Source organism: Aulonocara sp. 'chitande type north' Nkhata Bay, linkage group LG12 (assembly GCF_057382095.1).
Source record: "Aulonocara sp. 'chitande type north' Nkhata Bay isolate Kocher_YH1m ecotype deep benthic linkage group LG12, A_spYH_male_GT1.1, whole genome shotgun sequence".
Taxonomy (NCBI): domain Eukaryota; kingdom Metazoa; phylum Chordata; class Actinopteri; order Cichliformes; family Cichlidae; genus Aulonocara; species Aulonocara sp. 'chitande type north' Nkhata Bay.
Window position 1 is genome coordinate 31949736 of NC_141355.1, and position 23097 is coordinate 31972832.

The following is a 23097-nucleotide window of genomic DNA, read 5'->3' on the forward strand; positions in this document are numbered from 1 at the left end:
TTGTGTATGTGTTTACAAGTAAGACAGTACTGGTAAAGGATTCAGGGTTACCTGATCCAGCCCCAACTATAAGCTTTATGAATAGAAAAAGTTCGAAATTCCAATTGATAAACAACCCACAAAAACATGTCTCTGTGTGTGTTTTAGCTTAAAAGTAGTTACTGAGAGCATAAAGTGCTTACTGGCTTATTTGTTATTTAAATAAAACCATTTGCTTGTGAAAAAAGAACAACTGACTAGTTAAGTCATAAGTTATTACAGTTTTTTTGTTTTTGTCTATTATCACAGTAAAACAACATGAAACTCCAACTTTAGGCCACTACTTAAATATTAATAAGGAGACATCTCAAGACTTTAACCTGGTTTATTCAGACACGCAACACTAAACTTGTTCTAGAGGTAGGGAAATGTGGAAATTCCTTTTTAAAACAATGATTGAGGGCTAACTCATAACTTCAGTTTTAAGTTCAGTTCAATATTTTCTGTATTAGGATATAAGAAAAGAGAAAAAAACCCTGGTCCTTATTATTTTAATCTGCAATAACTTTAAATGTTTTTGCATGACTGTCTCTCACAACATTATGGTCGAGTTTCGACCTGCTCTTCTTTACAGCGTTGCTTCAGTTCATTGAAGTTTGAGCATTCATTTATGCACAGCTCTGCTAAAAATCCAGCATTTCAATCAGGTTGAAGTCCGGACTTTGACTGGACCGTTGCAACACTTTGATTTTCTTTTTAAGCCATCCTGTTATAGATTTGCTGATGTGCTTGGGATCATTGTCCTGTTGCCTAACCTAGTTTCAGCCAGGCTTTAGCTGTCAGACAGGAGGCCTCAAATTTGCCACTAAAATCAAAAACACAGATCCATCCTGGCTTGCAGTAGTAGTTCACAACTATGTTTTTGCTAATAAGCACAAGTGGCATGTACATGAGTGCAATCTTTGATTCTGAGAAGCAGCAAAGAGTTTTTGTCACTATTAAATTAACCAATATTCAGGTTTTGTTCTCAGTCTTAAATTCTGATCAATAAATTTGAGAAATTCAATATTTAGGCTTAATTTAAAATCTGAATATTTGAGCCAAATCCAAACTGCATCAACACAAAGATGAGCCTCATAGCTATACTGCTTCATCTTAGACGTTTAAACAAAAGACATAAGACAGTGTAAACTTTATACTTTTATTTTTTTTGGAAATACACTAGAAATGTTTACAAAAGCACTGTAGAAACATCTGTGCAGTGTAAATTATCAAAAACTAAAAATGAATATTACTTTGAAATCATTTTGCACCTAACATGACAAGGGAGATTGTCATTTTCAGCAGCAAAACAAATTAGTATATCTATAAAGGAAGTGTCTGTTAGTGACTTCAGGATATTGAAATGGGGAAAAAAACAAAAACCTGTAACAACAAAAAGGATGGTATGGCACTAGTGCTCATCCCTGAAGGAGGGCTTCATTCATCTAGATATGTTACAAAATATCGCCGCTTTACTAGGTCAAGATAATCAGCCTTCCAGTAAAAATCACTCCAGTTTGACAGAAATAATTCATTATTCCACAAGCACAAGTTCTCATACTCATCAAACACAAACACCCAAAACTTAAACCACGCCCAACATCGTTACAGACTCTTTGTTCCCAGTATGGCATACTGGGCCATCTTTTATACCTAAGTGTTTTTCAGTGTGGGGAAGGGAAAAAAAAAAAAAAAAAAAAAAAAAAGGCTAAATACAAAATGAATTACTATATTACAATACTAATAAAAAAAGAAAAGGAAAAAAACATAAATATTGAAATATTCTGTGGCCACTTGCAAACATCCAGTTTATTTTACACAGCTTTGTATTGCTTTGTCTTATAATACTGAGATTTTTTTTTCTCTGCCCACAAAGAGCATTGATCACTTTTGTTTGTATCGCACTGGGTGAAAATAAAACTAATACCATTAAACATGAAAAATTTCCTTTTTCCCCCCCTCTCTTTACTCTTGCCTTGATGTAAAAGGCACATACACTCATTCAAGCTCCTGCAACAATGCTCAGATACTTTCACAAAAGTTGTGGCACATGTTTAAGGAAGGAGGGGAGGAAAAAAAAAAAAAAAAAAGTAGGTTTTGTAACATTATCGCGGAGAGTAAACACAGTGCCGGGGCAGATCTATAGGGGTTATCTTTGGTCAAGTTGGAATGAGCCAATGGGCTTAAAGGACCGGACTCAAAGGTCAGTATAGTACAGTGGAATGAGAGTGATGGGTCAAACACACAAACGCGATCCTCTGGATTAAGGTCTTTCAGGTTCAAGTCGATACATTTTTAAAAAGCTGAACAACGATGAACCGCGAGTTTGCACAGGGTGGAGGTCGCATGCGTGTGGACTTTTTTTTTTTTCTTAAAGGCCTTGAGTGAATTGATTTCACTTCAGAATGAGACTTCAACACTGTTGGAAATATTTGCTTTTGTGAACTGATACCACTATCTGTCCATTGAGTCTATAGCGAGAAAGATGGTTAGTCTGACTCGGTGCCGAAACTGAAAATAAAGGGAAAAAGCTGGCATGCGAAGGATCCTGACATTTGCCGAATTATTTTAATTTTTTAAATTACTTTTGCAAGGTAAATCTTGGATACCACAAATTAAAGCTGGATACAGGTGTTTTATATACTAAATCAGCCCATCAGCATTGTAAGTAGTTACCTTGGACAACTTTTCTGGAGACTTAGAAGGCTACAGCTATTCAGAAAGCATGACCAAGAAAGATTACACAACTAAATAGCAACAAGCATGGATTATAACTAATGTGGCTTTTCTTCATTGGACAGCGCAGAAAGGACCAACTGAGGGCTTAAGTGCTCTTAGAGTAGATATTCAGTCTGTGTTATCTAAATAATGACCGAAATGGATCACCGTCTTAGAAATGCTGAATTGGTTTTGTTACTGCTGGAAAAGCAAGACAAGCTTTTTTCTGTTTCCTAGCTTCAAGCTAAGTTATGCTAACTGGCAGCAGGCCATAGTCTGAAAGGACAGAGTGGCATTTAAATGTTCACCAGAAAGCAAATGTGTGTCTTTTCCAAACTTGCATTAAAGGACTCTCGACCACAGTGTTATTAAACCCAAACTCCGACTCCGGCCCCCTTCCAGGTGACAATGAAGTGGCTCGGCCCTTTTGAGAACCTCCAGCGAACTGTCTGCTAATAAAACCCTCAAAGATACATGTGATATGGTCATATCACCTGCCAATAGATGAAAGAGAGGTTACAAAATATCTGTACTCATAACTGTAACTGCTCTAATTCCAATAAATGGCAGCAAACTGTGCTCAGGTGTCAGAGGGTCGGTTAAAAAAAAAAAAAAAAAAAAAAAAAAGCCCCTGTGGTTCAACCCGAAATTTCATGTGAGCACATGTGGACCCCACATACAGATACATGTTCATAGGTTATGGCATTTTTAGCAGCAATAACAAATACAAAAGTATATCAAAAAAAGAAGACACTCCTTGTGCTGAACACAAGTAACACAGAGGCATGGATGTCCGCTGTTCATTTACAACAACATCCATCAAAAACAATACTAGCCAGGACAAACTGTTGAAATGTTCTTAACATATGGACCACTTTGCATTGTCAGGACAAAACATGACAAAAAACACAAACAAAAAGACAAGAAGTGAAAATATACAGGGCACAATTTCCAGGCAAAGTGCAGGGAACTTTTCCACGCAGACAGTATTATGGCCTTAAATTCACTTCCCCACTGGCTTCCATCGCCTGTGGGCTGGAAGGCGTGCCTGACGTGAAACGTGAAATGTAAGACAGACAGTGATTCGAGCGCTGCGTGCCGAGTTTGCCTTCCGTGTCTATAGCTCCTTGGCAAACTGAATGAACAGCGAGTGGTCACGGCACACGACAGTGTCTTTGACAGATCAGCTGTAAATACATTTACATAACAGGACCAAAGGGGAAAAAAATACAACCCTCCCCCTCCCAAAAAAAACCCCAAAACGGTAGGCTTGTGTGAGGACTGGTTTTAGCAATCCAAATTGTGCTTTCTCTAATATGTAACAGTGTAGACGTGCAGGAGCGCGAACACCAGAGCAAGATTAGTGTCTTTCAGCACACCGAGAAGGACTGCTTGCTGGATTTGGTCAGAGGTATTTCATCAGTTCCCCTTTACATATGTACAAGATTTTTCCAGCTTATTTGAACGATGCACGAAAATAAAGAACACGCTGAACCATTGTAAGGCAGAAAACTGGTTCAAGACTCCCTCGTAAGTTCTGTGGGTGTTCATTTTTTTCTTCCTTTTTGTTTTGAAGTGTTCAGTAATGCTCAGTGCCATTTGTCCTATCGGTTTTACAGCTAACGAGTGAAGGTCTCAACCGAGGACTCGGATATAGCTGACGTCTGAATAATTCCATTTTTAAACCAGTGTTTTTTCTTCTGGGAAAGACAAATAAAAATGAGTCAAGGAGGAAGCAATTACAAAAAAAACCATTTCCGGTGTTTCACTTTATCACGCTTATGTTAGGGGGAAAAAAAATATTTGCACGTTGTCCATGAAAACAGGACACTGAAGTGTAAGATAAGGTCCACACACACGTTCACTGACTGATACTAGAAGTCCTGTGTGTGTGTGTGTTCGTGTGTCTCTGTACTATTCCATTATCTTAGGAAAAAAGGCAAATGGTTTGGCTCAGTCTGTTCCACGTATAAAAGAAAATACCAGGCTAGGAAAACCGTCAAGTCTTCTGAGCTCAGACTTTACTCTGCAGGGATTTTCTAATCTGTTGGCTTAAAGTTTTCTCCTCGGACAACACTGACTGACAGGATAGAGAAGGAATGCGACAGTAGCAACACCCCCACTGTTGTTCGCGTGTATGCAAAATGCTCTGCGTGTCTTGTTAACCGTTAAATTTTTGCTCAGAAGGTCATGCATCAGAGTGCTAGAGTGACACCTATGTATGCTACCATGTTCCCTCAGAAGAATTACAGGAAATAAAGAAAGCCGCGTCCTGGCTGAGCCCACCCGGCCAGTCCCTTTACCTTTTAGGGCCAACCAGGACAGAAATGAGGATTAGAGTGCAGGGTTGTTGGTTGTGCTGCAGCAGGCATAGAGGGCCATGCTCAGCAGGTAGAGTGGAGGAGGACAGACAGTCTTAAGAAGGCTCAGTGAGAGGAGCAATGTCTTTGTTGACTAAACAATTACTGGGGTTTGTGTCCAACTGCTTTCCCCAACCCCCAAAGTGAAGTGAAAATGAGCCCACTGTTTATGCAACCCCCCGCCCGCCCGTTATAACGTGAAACCCTCGTTCTGCTTCCTCAGCCCCCTTCCTGAGGGGATCCTCGATCAACACTTCTGTGCCTCCACTGGAGACATGGCAATGTAGGAACCGTTCTTCATTGGCTGGCTGGCCGGCGTCTCTGACGATTCGTCTGTTTTGTCGCTGACCGGAGTGTAGGCCGTGTCATCTTTCGCCGTCTGCGCGTGGAGAATCGAGGATAGACGTCGTCAGTACAAACAACAGAAGTGGCAAAAAGTCTGCTCATTAACATTAAAGATATGAATAAATGCTCTGAAATGTTTACACTACAATGCAAATGTGCACCAGTAGTACAAAAACAAAGCCACCACAGAAACATTAACTTAAATTAGGGATAATAATATTAATAATAATAATAATAATAATGACGACAATGACAACTACTGTGAGGTGAGAAAATGTCCCATAATGATAATTAAAATGATAACAATGAGAGATGGTGGATAACAAATTAAAAAGGAGAACAGAAAACAAGGCAAAACTGAAGACTTACAGCAAAAGAATGAAAAGCTTCAGCAAAATCAATACGTTTTACTTCATTCTAAAACAGAAAAGGAAAAAAGGGGGGTTACAGAAAATTAAAATTAGAACATGGTTAATACAACATTTCTTCACATTGCAATTAAGCATCAACATCCTCTTTGTGCCGACATATAAACTTGGATGCACATGCGCATGTTCAGGAACAGCTCTTGGAAATATTTGCTTTTGTAGATGAGACAGTGCTCGGCTTAGCACAGGGGTGCACAGCTGGCCTGGCTCCATCTCCAAATCTCTCAGATCATTTATATTGTGTAATCAAAAGCCAGAGAAGTAGGTGCCTGCAGGTAAATTTCTGCTTCTATTTTTTTCTGCTAAGCTAGGCAAGCTGTCCTCATGATTAAGTTTCATATGTGGCCACGCAGAGACGCACACAGTGGTATCAATCTCATTTAAGAGATCAGCAACAGAAGCAAATAGTTCTTCAAGCTATTCCTGTAACATGTAGCAGGCCTCCTTCTGCACACAGAATAGCAAACTGTAATAATCTGAGAGCTGGGGCTTCAAACTAGCAGTCCTGCACTGTTAGAGATAACAGGGGGAACATGTGTTGTACATCATCTCTAGGCTACTATCGTTCAATGAACTGGAGCTACTACGCTACATTCGTGTCTGGTCTGACTGAAAGGAAATGTTGGACAACTTTTGCTTCCTGAATTCAAACATGCATCAGCTGTTAGGGAACGTTCAACAAGGGGAAAAAAAAAAAATCCCAACCCGCATCACGTGATCCATTCGTATTGTGGAAAACTGCTCATGCTGACTTTGCTGCACAGATATCATGCAATGTGTTAGTTAACATGCACGCAGCTGTGGGTTAAACTTGCAGCTCCTCAGGGTCAATGGTAGAGGAAGTTGTTGTCCATGCAAGAACCAAATGATCAAAACCTTTAAGACTAGTGTTTACTGCAACTTATGACTAACGTCTAACTACCAGACTTAGTTATACTGTGAGATAATGTCAGTGGGCAGCAAACACACCTCAAAACAGAGTAACTATCATTACTGCAGATTAGTTCACGGCAGAATGTGGCAGTCCCTACCTTCTTCTGGCGGTTTCGGCAGAACAAGACGAGAAACACGAGCAGCAGGATGATGCCCAAGCCCACGATGAGGACGGGGAAGTTGGACACAAGAGTCACGATGAGGAGCAGTGACCTCATCTGGGCTGCTGACTCATCGTCAATAGTCGCCGTCTAGAGTTGTGAAAGATGACAGTACTGACTAAGCAGTTCACCCACGGTTAGTCAAACACGTTAAGCTGTGCTAAAAGATTAGATCCTCACCTCATTGACGAACATGATGGGGAAAATGGTCTCGGTGATGTTCTTCGTTTTGCTGCGGGGGCAGAAAGACAAGCACGGCGAGGTCAGGGGGAGACATCTGGCTCAACATGTGGCTTCAACATGTGGCTGAAATGGTGTCACAGTGCATGTGGCAACAGTAAACAGTGGATCAGAGTTCAACAAAGCCTGACTTACGGAAAGCCTTGGACTCTCTTCAGAATGATGTTGAGCTGAGCTCTCTTACAGGCACGAATGGGAACTCCTGCCGTCTACGAAGAGGAGAGCAAAGACAAAAATTGGGGAAGAAGTTTAATTTTCTCTTTCTTTTAAGAAAAACTGCAGCAACAAGCATGAAAACCCCCGAAAAACTAAACAACAGAATTTAGAGGCCAAGTTAGACAGTATCAGAGAAATATGTGTTTATAATTCCCAAACTATGAGATACTTTAGCTATTGTTTGAAAACTTTCTTTTCCTTGTTTGGATTACTGTACGCATGATATCACATAGATATTCTTCTCCCCCCATCGTCAGAAGAATGCGATCGCTGTCGTCTTTCCATCTTTGTGTATTATTTGAATCTTTATTTAACCAGGAAGTGAAACTCTTAGCCACCAAGTCACAATGCTACCGCAAGTATGTGCTCTGAGCATTTCTCAGCAGAAACAAGGAGGGTGGTGGGACCATTCTGATGCAAAAGTAGATCACAAAAAAAAAAAAAAAAGCTAAATCTGTTATTTTAACATCACGTGCAATTTGAAAAGTGACTTGTGCAAACACTCAAGTAAAAGACTTAATTTAACTCACTCAATGTTAAAGTGATGCCCTGTTTATGTGGTAGGGATGATCAGTACAATAGCAATAACAATTCAGACTATTATAATAATAATAATAATAATAATAATAATAATAATAATATAGCTGAACATTATTATTATTATTATTTTTCATAGGAGTGAAAAACAAAAAAATAATGTTGCATGCGTGTTGAGCACTGATCAGTAAAAATACTTACAATGAGCCGGACACAAAATAAAATGAAGTCCGAACAAAAACAAATAGAGGGATTAACCCCCCCCTCAAAAAAAAAAAAACAAAAAAAAACATTTATAAAGCAACCACTCTAATTTGGAAGGACAGATCGAAGTCCATTACACACCCATTAGTCATGATAACAGCACTGAGTGTTCAACATACCGGCTGCAGATCAAGATACGTCTCGTGCTCCTCCTTGTTGGGGTTAAGGCCATCAATGGCGTTGATGTAAGCGGGGTCAGCCTGATAAAAGTGTGGGAAGGACACCACGATGGGAGCGCCTTGAGGGAAACAAATCAGAGTCATATTTCTATCTAAAGATTAAAACAGCAAGGGTCAAGGAAAAAACGATAAAAGTAGTAACTTAAGATAACAGCCAGTGCTTTGTGTGACGGAAACATGCACTCGTGACTAAACGATATAATAGAAATGATAGCTAATGAATGTGTGTTTTAGGTTTTATTGAGCGTTGGTAATGATTAGCTGAGAACGCTGCTTTTCTTTAAAAACAAGAAAACTAATGTGATCAGTCGTTTAGCAAAGAAGACGTTACTCCTTAAAATGACGCATTAGCAAAACAGAAACACGAAGATGCTCTGTCATAGGAGTAAAGTATAAATAGTAGTTTTCATTTAGTCAATCAAAACGAAACTTTGATTTTTTTCCCCTTTTTTCTTTAAAACATATTTAGATTTTAGAAAGTGTTGAGCACTAAATATTTCTCCACATCAGATCAAAAAAAACATTTAGATGTGGTTTGAAATGCAACATCCTCATCTTTTCGTCTTAGTCTGGACCCTCTGGCAGACAAAGTGTCGGTACAAGAAATGCTGGAAGAAAAGTCACGTTGGAAAGCCGAGTCTCCAATTATGGAGATGGGTCGGTGAAGTCTGCATGCACAAATCTTGAACACTTGCAGCATGGACAGTCTGTGCTAAAGATTTGATTTGAGAATTTAATCTCATTTGATTGTAGCCTAAACAAATTTCCTTTAATTATATTAATTCAACCTTTGAAAGCTGCTGTTTCTAAAAAAAAAAAAAAAAGAAAAAAGAAAAAAGGTGGGTGCAGGTTGTAACTGTCACATCACTGCTACAGTGAATAATGTTTTTTTTCTTGTGGTTACAGCACTCAGTTTCAGGATGACACCACTTTGCATATCACAGCAGGCCTTGATGTTGATTTGCTGAAATGTCACACCACAACAGAGTTTCCTTTACATTTGAATTGCAGGAAGTGATGCCAACAGCCAATTGTGTTTGATTACGGCTGAGTTTAATCAGCAGCAGCCTAATATAAAACCATAAAACATTTCCTATTTAAGACTCTTACAGTGTGGATTTTTTCACTCAAATGTAATAAAACTATAAAAGTAATTAATCAAATGAACAAACAGGAAAGTTTAGAGGTTACGGTATAGCATCTTTCCTTAAAGCCCAGTTAAGATCATGTTATCAGAACAACTGTACTTCCCTTAATAACCACCATAAAATAGTTCAATATTTTAACTGTGCCGACTGCAATCTCAGTCGGCACAGTTAATTATTGAACCACTGAGTAAAATCTGGCCTGCTCAAACAGTGGGAATGTCAGATAGCAGCCAGGGCACAGGGTTGCTGAGTGGAAGGAATTTTTTTTTGAGGGGAAAAGAGGAGAAAAACAAAAATGTGTCATGGGGCCAGTGTGTGGGGGAATTGGGTAATTGGGGCAAGGGAGAGGCTGACGGTGGGATGGCTCGGTGCTCCTACCTTCTCGACAAACGCTGACTTTAAGCACTCCGGTGCCGAGACAGTCACCAGCTGGCACACAGAAGCCCGCGTTGGCGGGGTTGTTTTTGGGGCTCATGAGGACGTCATTAGGGGGTGCAAAGCGGTACGCTTGAATCCCTTTCACCTCCACGTCTTCCACATAGGCTAAATGAATAGACCTGAGGAGAGAAAGAAAGCACTCATCACTTAAGGACTTCAGGATGGGTTTAATAAAGACCTCAAGTGCCATTCAAGAAGGAAATAGTTCTCTTTATATTTATAAATCTTCTAAACAGAATAAAGAATGACAACGCTCATTTCCTGTTCAATCTTGGCATGTCTGGGCCTAACTCTTTCCAACTGAGTTTCTACTGGATGCCTTCTCAGAAGTTGCCCTTATCAGTGTGTTTGTAAGCACACACTGTGCGACTCAGTTGGCATTTCCTTTCATTAACCTCGGTTGAAGTTCTTGTCCTCACCCCACCGGGTGCTTTGCCTGTAAACAAATTTAAAGCCACATAAGGATGCACACCTGCAGAGATCAGCAGCGAAGATGTAGAGCAACTCGTTCCTGTTTATCAGCGGGTGGAAAACTGCGCCATCGGTGCCGTTGATCATGTTGCTCTGATTGGATGACCACCACGACATTTCCCTGTTGATCAAGAAGAACCAGATATTAATTTGTACAAAAAAACAAACAAACAAGTATTAGTACTGCTCTAGTTTGCAATTCCACAAAAAAGCAAATATTAAAAGAAATTATACTCATTTAACCCCCCACCCCACCCCCCAATTCTCCCTCAGAATTATTTTGCAACTCGTTCTCAGCCTTCACCTTCTACAACAATACAATCTTCCTGAAAGCTGAAATAAACAGGGGAAACCCATAAATATTTCACATCTCTCACAGCTGAGAGACATTATGTTTTTGGCATTTGGCCTTACTCACATTTCCGGTATTATACGACAAGTGAATAGAAAGCAGGGAATTATCAAGGTCTCTCAAGCTGAAAAATCAAACTGCTGACTGCGATTACACCCATACCGCCACTGTGCTACAGAGTCACTACAACAGCAGCCATTTTGTACGAACAAGGAATTTCAGTATAGTTTGACCGTTTTTGTGTCAGAAACCGAGTATTTCTGTATTGCTTCATCAAAGTGAGTACTTTTTTCAGCACACACAGTACTCTAAACACACATTCAAAGTGCAAGGTTGATGTACATATCCAAATATCCATTTTGCAACCCCTCTCCCCCTAAAGCCAGGGAGCAAAGACTTTCCCCTCTGGACTTTCGGATGAACATTGCATAACGTAGTAAATGCTATTAAGGTGCGTGGAAGGAAGAGGAAGCCATTTGCCGGCTAGAAAGTGTTTCCTACCATTCAAGAAACAATGAAAATAAAAGAGTTTATATAAAGACAATTGAAAGTGGCCTGTATGAGTTTTTACCTCAGGCCGTTCCACGTGTCGATCTTCCCATAATCCAAGTAATTCTGCTCACCGGTGTGGAACACAAACTCTCCTTCATGGGTGCCGTTTTTCTGTTGAACAGACAATAAAACTGCTGTCAGCTGCTGTGATAGAAAACTGTGCGGGATGGTAAACAGATATTCTGCTGCTATAAGAACATCAGCAAAAAAAATGTGATTCAGCTTTTGTATTTGTCAGCGCAACCACAAGTAACCAAGTGAAGATTAAACTTCAGTTTAAATCAATATTTTGAACAACAAACTGATCAGAAATCAGTTCAAACACAAAAAGGCCAAATACATAAATTTTCTGTTACCAAAAAAAACAAACAAACAAACAGACTAACAAATTAGTAATTGTCTTTAAGTCACTCTAAATGCTACACTCAGGATCACGTGGTTGTGGTGTCGCTAAGATGCGAACAATACTCTATAAACAGGAAATAAAAATGTCATCCATCAGCATGTGAGCATTCAGAATTTTCTTACATGACATTACCACAGACTTCCTCTTGTGTGACTAACCCCTAAGAACAAGAGAAACAAAAAAATCTCTGGAAACAAAGTGAGTAAAACTTAAATGGCAGCTGAGCTTACCTTCCACATTAGCCCAAAATATTCATCTACTTCAGGCTTCATGGAGTGGACTTTTGTGAGAAGAGGGTCTTTAAAGCCCCACAGAACCTCGTGCACAGTGCGGGTCATGAACAGTTCAATACCCAGGCTGTTTATGTACATGGAAACAATAGTTCGCAAGAAGAAGGAGTAGGAGTTCAGCTCGTTCATTATTGCCTAAGGAAGACGGACAAAGAGAACAATGCTACCATCAGAAGGCTGGAGGCAAAAGGTGAGAGTGCTCCCATCACACACAGTGGAAAAGATCACTGAGTCATTAGTTGCATCTTCCTTGGCCTGCTGCCTTCTGTTTATCCGTTCAAAAAAATGAAAATGCGTTTGGATGTCATCCAAAATCTATATGACCTTTCTGCTTCTAGTCATAGAAATCCATTCGCTCACCACAAACGGGATGTTGACAGTCCTGACGATGTCAACCTGTGGGTCTCCGACGGACTTCTCAGGCACAAAGACAAAAGTCTTTGGGTTCAAGGCGTAAACCTTGGTGCCATTTTCCAGGAAGGTTACATTTTCCCGTGGCCTGTACTCCCTGGTGTGGACAGGACATTTGTCAGTTATTCCAAGTTTCTTTTGTTTTGATTTCACACATCAAAATAACTTCAGATGAGTTTCCTTAAACAGGGCTTTTGCAAACATGGCTAAAATATTTCACTTTTCCAACATTACATATTACAGACGCATTTAAATTTCTTCACAAACTAACCTGTAAGTATAAGGTCCGATCTGTTTAACAGATGCCTTCCCACCTGCCATGAACACCTCTGGATTGGTGACGTTGAAGAAGTAATACTCCATATAAACAGGTGGAGGTGGATTCTTCCATGACTCGAACACTTGGCTCTTCTCTGTTAAAGTAATTTCCTATCAACAAAAGAAAAGAAAAAAAACATTCAAAAAACAGGAATAATATCTCCCAAAGCATGAAGTGATGAGAATGTTGCTGCGCTGCATTTGATATTAGGAGTGCTTTCTTTTTCTAGTCTCAAAGAGGGCCATCTGAAAGAACACACGGCACTTTTCAGCAAGGAGCTGGTGACGGGCCAACACCTCAAAACCCAGAGGGAAGCAGAGGAAAGTCCTTCACAGCTGAAAAACCATCAGCACAGCCAGCCAGTCTTAGCAAAAACTGAGCACAGTCTTCCAACTTCAGCAAGCCTAGGCAAGAATCTGACAGTGGGTTTTCAGTCCGCCCACGGTACTCGCATATTGGAATGAGAAAACATTGCACTTAGTGGCGTTAGCCATCATACTGGATGCAGGATGTCAGGTAAGATTTGTAGCCAAAATACAGAAAAACAAAATGACCACAAAAATGCTGAAAACAGCTTCAGACATTTCCCAGATTCTTTGGCTAAACTCCTATGGGAAAAAACCTAAACAAAAATGAAGGTCTCTAGTACATAAACCATCTGTAAGATTAACCTGGACACCACATGGCTGAACATGAGGAACGGTAACAATTAACTTGAACTGCCAGCTGTAAAAAGAAAATTAAAGACCTTCAAGTATGTTGACCGTTCGTTGACCAGAAAAAACAAGAAAACACTTTTTTTCCCCTCCCATTCCTGCCAGTTTTCTAAACTTAGTGTGGAGAAACGACCCTCTTCCGTCTGTGTCTTTCATTCCTCAAATGATTTGTCGGCTGAGCGGTGCTCTTTAGAGATCCTATACATAGTCCTCTATGGCTTCTCACGGGCACTTACTGTTGTGAAACTATAGCTTAAGGTGTGGCTGCACTTCCTGTTTGGGTTAACATCTTGTTTTACTTAAAGCTATTGTTTTCCGAGCTTTTTTACATCAGTTCCTCTTTTCCTGCTTAAGAAAACCACATATCAGATTATCACAGGGGTCAGCTAAAATATCTACTTTGATCAAGTTAGACAACTGATTAAAGAGGGGAACATAAGATTAAAGCAAACTACAACTGAGTGAAAAAGACAAATTTAGCTGATTTAGTGTTGATGAGATTAAAGATTTTACCCTTTTTGTCTTCTGTTCATACCTGACTACAATCAGCAATTAGTTTCTTTGCCGATTAGTATTTATTCTGTGAAAAATAGTGCAATGTAAATTATTCAGAGACCGAAATTGTGAATAATTACTTTCAGCCTGACATCCCAGGCAGATGACTATCCAGTATGTGGAAGAACAGAACTTGAGGTACTTAAGAAGTGAGACTCTCTTGAGTTTTGAAGATCCTGTTTCTTAATTAAGAGCTCGAATAACACTGCATGAAGTGAGAAAGAGTGCTACCATCATAAGATGTGTCCACGCGCTAAACAACAAGCAAAAATGACCCAATTTGTTCCCTTTTAAAAGAAAGCGTCTCACTTTCGAAACAGGTTTGAGTCAACGTCGGGCTTTTTCTGTGTGACAGCCCGCATGGCTCCCTGTGTTTGCCAAACCTTGAACAAAGGTCTTTGGAAAGTCCTTCATGAAAGTTGTATTAACATAATTTATCTCCAGAAAAACCTTGAAATAAAAAATAAAAAAAAAAAAGATAGCCAAGGGACAAAGCAGGGAGGTTTTTCAGTGCACACAGACACACTGCGGTGGAATTTGCTAGTGGAAAAATTGAAATGAACTGGACCTTTGCCAAGCAACTTCAGGTACAACTAAGGTGTGGCGTCACAAGCTCCTGCTTTGATCAGCAAAAGAAGAAAAACAAACATTGTAGGCATTGTGAAAATAAAAGCTTTTGCAAATTTCTCTTTGTGCTTCCACAATGTTGAAGCTTTAACATTTAAACTGTGCCACATTTTGAGTTTTACCAACACGACCTTGGTCTTGGAGGCTTTTATGCTACAGTGAAAACACAGCTGAGGAGTGGCGTGAGTGGGTGTTCTCTTCTTTTCAGTTTCGTCATCTGAGCTCAACGACTTGGGCTAGGCCAAGCCCGGAACAACAGCAAGGAATTAGGAGAGGTTGCTCCTAAACAAAAATCATACCCCTGGGGGCAAGACGTCTGTCAAATTCCTCACATGGCTTTTATGACTCTTCCTCCACATCCGGCTTAACTCAAGAGTTTGTGCCTGGAGGTAACGCAGACTTGCCCCAAACACATCGGCTGCTTCTTATTACAAAGAGACGAATTTAAAGTCAGATTAGATAGATTTGTTTGGAGTTGGTTCAACGCGTACAAGACAGCCTAACTCAACGGGAAGACTGTGGTGAAAGAGGATTAGCTATGCTGTCATTTCATGTAATCGCCAGCCACATCAGAATTAGGTCCCCTGTTGATGAACTTTGACTAACTCTCTTAATTTGGGTCCCCTGGGATGGTACCGTGACTGCGAATGAGAGAAAAAAAATGCGACCCCAACCTAAATTTAACCCCAGGAAGGGGAAACCATGTCAGTGAGGCAGCTGTTATTGAGCCACCAACTTGAAACAAATAGAATGTTAAACCTTTCTGCTGAGCTGATTTTAGCCTTTTCCTCCTTAACATGAAGATGCAATTTTTTTTGAAGCAGGAAAGAAAAGGCAGAAAGGTTTTAAAGTACTGATGAGGATTTGCAGATGGCATTCAACACAATTTGTGTCAGTAAGAGGAATGTGAGGCATTTTAAAGGGCAGAGAGCAGCAGGTTTATCTGAGAGAGGGTGTCAACTGGCAGCACCCCTGCTCCATCACCCCATCCATGTCCTAAACTACAATAAAAAGCAGACATTCATGGTTCAGGCTGACCCACCCCTAATGCCCCACCAGTCCGCAAGCATGCAGACACTTAACTGCAAAAGTGCAATGGTGAAAGCAGGTTTTTGAAGCAAAAGCTGTTTCTGTCTAAATTTGAATCCAAATACAGTAAAACACAAATGTTTAGCCTGAGTTATTTCTCAAGTGAACTACACAAAACTGAAACCCACTAAAATTAAGCATTTATGTTGAGTAATTTTTACCCAGATAAAATTGCACAAGAAAAATTTTGCTCACAGCAAAGACACAAAATAAAGCAGTGCTGCAATTTAAGAAATGTACAGGATTGGACTGCGTGCAGCTGTATTTTAAGGACCTACTTCACCAAAGAGCCAATTATCTTTGGCAAGATGTGAGGATTTATCAATCAAATAGATGCAGATTTGCCTGATTTATACAAGTTGGATGCTTGATTTTCAGAAAGAATGACAAGTTCTACAATATGCAAAGAGAGATATAGATCCACCACTCTCAGTCTCTCCTGCCCGCTCACTCGACTCCCTTCCCCCCATATCCCTCCAGACCTGCAGACCACCCCCCAAAACTAGATTTCTACTACTACTACTACTACTACTACTACTACTACTACTACTACTACTACTACTACTACTACTACTACCACCACCACTGATGATCCCTCTCAGAAACCTAACACCTGAAAAAGACAGTGCATGGTGCCTGTATGAATAGAAATGTGCCATCAGGTCATTGACTGGTACTGGAAAGGTTATGAAATGATATACTGATGATAGATTATATATTTCTCTCATTTCACCCCAAAATCAGCCGCATCTAATATAAGCAAACTGATGCAAAAAAAAAAAAAAAAAAGAAAAAAAAAACTGTTCAAGGTAGCCAACAAATAAGAGGAATCATTATGAAATGAGATAAGGTCATGACAAGCTCACCTCATCATATTCCCCCTCACTGTGAGAGTTACAGGGGATTTCTACCTACAGCGGTCTTTGTGGAAAACGTTAAAACAAACCGAAACACGTTAAATGGCCTGTCTTAATTGAAGCTTGTAAAAAACAAAACCCTCGAAATCACAGAGCATTATAAGGAGACTTAAACAAAGTATAAGCCTCGGATCCTGCGGATTCGTGAAGGTGGGCAGGCTCTGGGTTCATCCCGCATCGCTGGAGGGACAGAATGCAGCAAAAAACAGCCCATAATAACGTGAACAGTTGAATCTATACAATTTACTCGGTCGTGTGACCCTGCATGTGCCATCACAGGTGAGATGCTGTAGGTGCATGATTGGCTACTGCAGACGAAACGCTAACATTTGAACCCCTCGTGTGTGACATATGTGAAGAGTGGCAAATGAACCGAAAACGTAAAGAAATCTTCTTTTTTAAGAGATTCAACTCACCTTTTTTAAGCGGCTGTGGATCATGGTTTGGAAGACTTGAGCCACGACCAGGGCGATTCCCACTATCAGGAGATGAGCGCAGATGAAGCCGGTGGCGTAAATGGCACAGGATCTCCGAGTCATGCTGCCGGGCGTCTTTTGCTGTCCTCTTGGCACACAGGAAAAAAAAAAGAAACGAAAACTTTTGGACGGTATTCTCCAAAAATCTTCAACTAGAGACGGCGAAGGGGAGGTGTGGGACGGTGTAACCCCAGTCTCCTGAGCAGCAGCTAGGGTTTAAACTTCTCTCTTAACGGCTCCGGCGTGAGCTCCAGTCAGGCAGAGGCGAGGTGGAAATATGTATCAAAAATGTTGGCACTTCTTCATTAAAATACCAGATACTACTAAAATCTGGTACCTAGAAAGAGAGAAAACGGAGCTGCTCGGAGGCGGTGATGAAATGAAACGGCAGCTCTCGGTACACCGGGACACAGAAAAGGAGCTGACCTCCTCCTCCCCTTGCTCTACGTATTAATGTACCCGGTCAGGCGACAGGCGAACAGCGTCGTTTGGGTAGGCTGCAGGGGCGGTGGGCGTGTGCAAAGAGAAAGAAACAGCGGTGATGATGTTTTTCTTACAAGACCGAAGTCACATAAAAACACAGCAAAACACGTACACACCAAAAACAGTCTATTTTGTCTTTCTTTTTTATGTTTTTATATTTCTCTATATATCGATTTTTTTGTGCGTCTTTGCGCACACTTTGTTTGCTTTTGTTGTAGCCAGATGACCCCAGACAGCTTGTCTTTGAGTTAATGCTTAACAACTGTGATTATATTTTAAGTCACAGTGAAACATGAGCTGGCAGTAGTACACCCAGTGCTACCAGGGTTATGAATGATTTGGCAGCAGCGTGCACATCCACACGCCGCCGGTAGTGTGACACCCGGTGACTTTTTAACAAGCTTACTGGGACCGAGCTGCACCGCACATACTGGCGGTAACCGTTTTTGGGAAAAGTGACGTTGGGAAGGAAACACCTTCAGCTCGCTTCGTGGCACATCACATCAACTGTGCAGACAGCTAGGACCCGTTACTTTTTATACGGAAACCGCTAGCTCGCCTCATCTTACCTCCTTAAATACGAACCGCGTGGACATGAATAATGTCCCATTCAAGCAACCAACGATTGTTGACGCGAGCCCTTTGTCCGACCAGCACACGTTTTCATTGGTTATCGTCCTCCCGGACCACCGTCTCGAGACCACCCCCTCGAGGCGCTGATTGGTCAGACGCTGGTGAGTACGATGTTGAATTCATCGACTGATTTCTGGGCGGGGCTTCTATAAAGGGGGAACCGGACGATGTGACGCTCTCCGCCGGGAGGAAAGTGGATTCTCAGCGGCTTGTGAGGACACGGCTGAGCCCACGCATGATGCTGTGGAGAACAAGAAGAATGTGGAAGATTTATTGCTTGTATTGCACAGTTATCGTGAGGCAAAGTACCGGCAAAAGTGTAATATTTTAGGTCTTTTATACAAGCAAAAAAAGATCGTGTTGAAAAATTTATGTTTTTACTTTATTAACTACACTAAAAGCACGTATGAATGACCTTTATAGAGCACGTACAGGAAAGTACAGCTGTTTTTAAAACAAAACAATGAATAATGTTTGGTTTAGTTACATGCGGATGTGCAAGAGCTGTAAAGCCTTGATTTCACACACACTGGGGCATCTAAATAGATCAGTGTATTTGTGTAGTTGGGAAATTATTTGAGTAGGAGCTTCCTGGATTCATATTGTTTTTTGTCTGAGGTTCTTCTTGTAAGTTATATATCTATATATAGAGACTTGAAAACGAACAATTAAAATGACTGGCATGCAAGCCATTGTCAGTTTTAACTTCCCGAGGAAACACATCAGTTTTGTTTGGTATTTTTTGTTTGTAGACATGTTTCATTAAACATAACAACACCAGGACTATACAAGTTGTTTTTTTTTTAATGATTTAAAAATGTGTTCCCTGAAGTTCCTTGTTTGTAAGTTTATTTGTGTAGTTTAACTAATTAAAAGTAATAAAATGTTTGAAAAAATAGCTGTGTGGAAGTAAAAAATTAAAGAGTTATTTCTTCATACCTCCTTCTTGATGCATAATGGATTATTGCCCATTTTATAAATGTGCAGGCCCACTTCATGCTTGTTCTAACAGTTAAGATGTTAGAGCTCGATAACCACCCATCATGAGAAGCTGTCCTGGCATGCTCTCTTGCTATTTACCTAATGTAGTACTGTTTACACTCTGTGATCAGCCTCGTACATGTGAAGTTTATTGTCACACCCTTTTTCTCTGAACAGGAATGTAAGGGGACCATGACATTATACTTATGCTTACGTGTGTGCAGTTCCACAAACAGGGTAATTGAGCAACTTTTCATCAAAAGGCCCTGAAGGCCTATTTTCTCAGTAAGCTCCTTCCAGTAAAGGCACACTACATGTACTGGTATTTTACAGAATACATTTTTAGTTGGTTTTACACAAGGTCATGTTGTTTTTAAGTATGCAGGGCTTTGCACCAATTACTATTTTTAAACATTCAAAATATGATGACATTTGTGGGGACACTGATCACTTTCCAGGGCCATGAACTTTGCAGCTGCACTTGAATAATTTGGGTCAGCACTTTAAAACCCTTTTCTACTGCTGTACATGTATTCACATGACATCTGTTCATGTGAATGCTGATTCTGTATGTATGTATGAATTAGTCCTGGAAGTAGGGACAGAGATAAACAGGTAGCACTTGTTGCAAAACAATGCCAGGAGGGTTGACTAATCTCACTTTAAATATGTTAAACTTTCAGCCATGTGTTATGACCAGATGAAATTCGTGAAAATAAGATTCTTCTCAACGTTTTCCTGAAGTTTTCTGTAGTTTTTCTAATGTTTGTCTTTTGGTATTTTACAACGTTCTTCTCAAAATGGACCTTGTGCTAGCAGAGTCTGTATGAAATGTGATGATGTTTTTAATCAGAAAAGGTCAGAGATGACATTTCTTTAGTATGAAAACAGCATGAGGCTGAAACAGGACTGGCCAGTGTGAGCCACCATCACCCTTATTTACAGGCAACACCAGCTGTAAAGGAGATACCAGTGCAGACACCAGTTTACACATTAAAAAGAAAAACCTGGCTAAATCTGACTCTGCTTCCCAGCTCAATCACCCATTCACAAATTTATCCCAGTGGTTGCAGCTCTTCTCTGCAATAAATGTGAAATCTGAATGACCCCTGTGAAAGAGATCCAATCTCTTGAGTAATCTGTTTGTTATTGATTAGATGTTATTTGATGTTTGGTCGGTGGCCAACAGGTTAGGATTCACCCTGCTATAAAAGGCTGTCTATGCAGTAATGGACAGCCTGTAAGGTGAGCAAGGTCATGCAGCGGCCTTTTTCATAATCCATTCATAAATAAAACAGGACAAAAGAGCACAGGTTTTTCTTAGGAAGAGATATACATTGTTTGATGTTTGTTAGTGGAAGGAACTTACTGGACCGGACTCTCACCATTAATGAAATTGAGTGTTACCTCATTGTGCTGAGCCTCATGGCAATCCCAGAGGATGGGGGCTACAGGAGGGGGCAGCATCTGTTCAAACAAGCGGAGTAAAAAATGCTACAGAAAATCATCAGGGGGGAAGGATAACAAGTAATGCTGCAACATTGTTTCTGCCAAAAGAAAGGCTGGGAGGGTGAAGCGGGGTAAAACAGTTCAACCTTTGTAATGGTCTCTTTTTATGTTCGGTCAGCAGAGCGACACTGATGTCTTTATTTTTTTCTTGCTGGACTTGTTGGAGGCAGAAGACATCAAACTTTGAAAGCTGACAAAAAACTGTTTTATGCAAATAATGGGGCTTATGGTGAGATAAAGGAAACTATTTATACATGCCCCAACAAGAAGCCTCTTATCTGTAGGGTAAATAATTTCAGACAAGTTCTTCAAACTAGTGTCTGTTGCCCACATAGATCATTCACTGTATTCTGACACATTTTTGAGCCCCCCCCCCCCCCCCCCAATCCACAGGGCTACACCAATAGCTTCTGGTTTGTGCTTTGAAGACATGGCTAAAGTTCAAATGTGGTTGAACAGCAAGCCCTATTATTTTTAAACAAATGGCCATTCATGACTTTGGAAAAGAAAGTCTTCTATGAACGTATCTGTCATTCTGCAGAGGCAGCTTGGTCCGTGATTACATGGTGAAACGGGACTTCACTTCACATTGTTTCCTGGGAACAACTTCAGGTCACCAACCTCACACGCCCAACAATTATAATGAGTCAGTCAGTTTAGAGTCAGTCACTCTTTGGCCCCTGTTTAGTCTCATATTGTGAACAGAAAGTTGTTATTAAGTGTGGTTCTATTGCAAGTATGGGCACCGCTGAAGAGTAAATCCTGTCTCATATTTGTTCACAGGCCAATTGTAAACACATCTTAGCCGATAAAGAAGGTGTCAGATAACACAGGCGGTATGCAAACAATGATTCACGTCTTTAGACTGAATTTTATTTTCAGTGTATTCATCAGCAGCACTGTACGAATAATACAGCCAACACCCTCACAACTTCACAAAAGTAGCTGCAGGTTATATCTTCACGTGTAAACAGGGACAAAGAGGTGTGTCTGAACTAAGACCGTTGTAAATGGAAAACTAAGACTGTCCTAAATGCCAACATCAGCATGCTAACATCCTCATAACTTTAGCTAACATGCTGACGTTTACTGTGTTCCTGTTAGTTCAGTATGGTAGCCTTGTATGGTTTTATGTGCTAATTATTGCGTCTTGCAACCCTGAACTTGATATGCAGCTAAGACAATGGGCGGATGGATGAATTGAGCTGATGTAAATGCTTTTGGTTATGTTGCAGATATTACACATTGGGAAAAAAAATGGAAATGTGACTTGATGATTGAGCTTGATGTGAAATCAGAGGACCAGTAGTTGTCAGTATATTGTACCGAATAAAACTAGGAAAACTGGGGGAGATTACCAAAGCTATTTATGCTATGGGTGCCACGAATGTAAACTTAATTAAATTGCTGGGATATTTCAGTCTACCATACACTGAAGTCTCTAAACTAGTCATGCTAGCATGAGTAAAATGACAGTTTAACTGTTCAAGTAATCTAAATGTTTTAGAATACTTGAAGGTCTAAAGACTTTAGGTTTAATTTGCTTCATATGCAACATTTGAGAAAGTGTGATTTTGAGTTTGGAAAGAATTTTAAAGGAATCTTATTTGCTTTCCTTGTTTTTATTCATCTTCAGTTTTCCTCTCAGAAGATGGAGTAATATCCCCCAGACTCTCATTTGGAATGGAGTAAAATGTCAAATCTAAAATGATAAACTCCGTTATAATAACTGTAAACAAAGCTGTGGCAGTTTGTTTAAAAACACAATATTGTTACGCTGTGAGAACCATCAGGGACTTCTTAAACACTACAGCAGCATGGTCTACATCACCCTTTAAACATAATCTTAAAAAAAAAAAAAGATAACTTGAGCTTTTAGATGGTTAGATGGTTAACCGTTTACTTAACCCAGGCAATGTTAAAGCTGCTTGGTAATAAAACAAAATGAAGGCAGCTTTTCTTAATTATTAAAAAAAATAGAAGCACGGTATAGTTTTACTTGACAGAAACGATGTACTTTCTGTAGATTCAAAAAGTAAAAACCAACCACACCATCCACCAGGCACATCTTATCATCTGTATTCTGCACCTCCCTCCTTAAAACTACACAACAGAAACACCATTAACTCCTTCTGTAAATACTGCTTGACATAAGCTGACATAGGGCCGCACCATAGTGGAGCCTGGTACCAAACATTAAGTCACGATACTAGCGAGGCAGAGACAGCCTTTGTAAGGCTCGAGCCGTGATATACAGGCATAGTTGTGGGCATGGGGTCTTGTGAGGAGTGCTGGGAAAATTTCACTGGAGGTAATTTAATG

The 23097-nt window shown here is 40.2% G+C and overlaps 1 protein-coding gene across 2 annotated transcripts; it reads right to left on the reverse strand.

The window, feature by feature from the left end:
- Positions 1-1166: 1166 nt before the first annotated feature.
- Positions 1167-17741, reverse strand: scarb2a (scavenger receptor class B, member 2a). 2 transcript variants are annotated; one of them, XM_086315135.1, is made up of 13 exons: positions 17110-17739; positions 12742-12899; positions 12420-12567; positions 12000-12194; positions 11383-11474; positions 10461-10580; positions 9929-10107; positions 8343-8461; positions 7342-7415; positions 7147-7198; positions 6904-7056; positions 5814-5861; positions 1167-5478 (listed from the first exon to the last, which is right to left on the reverse strand). In XM_086315135.1, the coding sequence occupies exons 1-13, from the start codon at positions 17230-17232 to the stop codon at positions 5347-5349; spliced, it is 1593 nt and encodes a 530-aa protein (XP_086171261.1). In that variant the 5' UTR covers positions 17233-17739; the 3' UTR covers positions 1167-5346. The 2 variants fall into 2 exon arrangements, with proteins under 2 accessions (XP_086171261.1, XP_086171262.1); XM_086315136.1 differs by lacking the exon at positions 5814-5861 and having other exon boundaries at positions 17110-17741.
- Positions 17742-23097: the final 5356 nt, after the last annotated feature.

Coding starts and splice junctions, on each gene's coding strand:
- scarb2a (XM_086315135.1), bottom strand. CDS start 17,232: ATGACTCGGAGATCCTGTGCCATTTACGCCACCGGCTTCATCTGCGCT. Junction 10,108..10,460: donor TTCGCTGCTGATCTCTGCAG/GTGTGCATCCTT, acceptor TTCTCTCCTCAG/GTCTATTCATTTAGCCTATG. Junction 7,416..8,342: donor CGTATCTTGATCTGCAGCCG/GTATGTTGAACA, acceptor TCCTCTTCGTAG/ACGGCAGGAGTTCCCATTCG.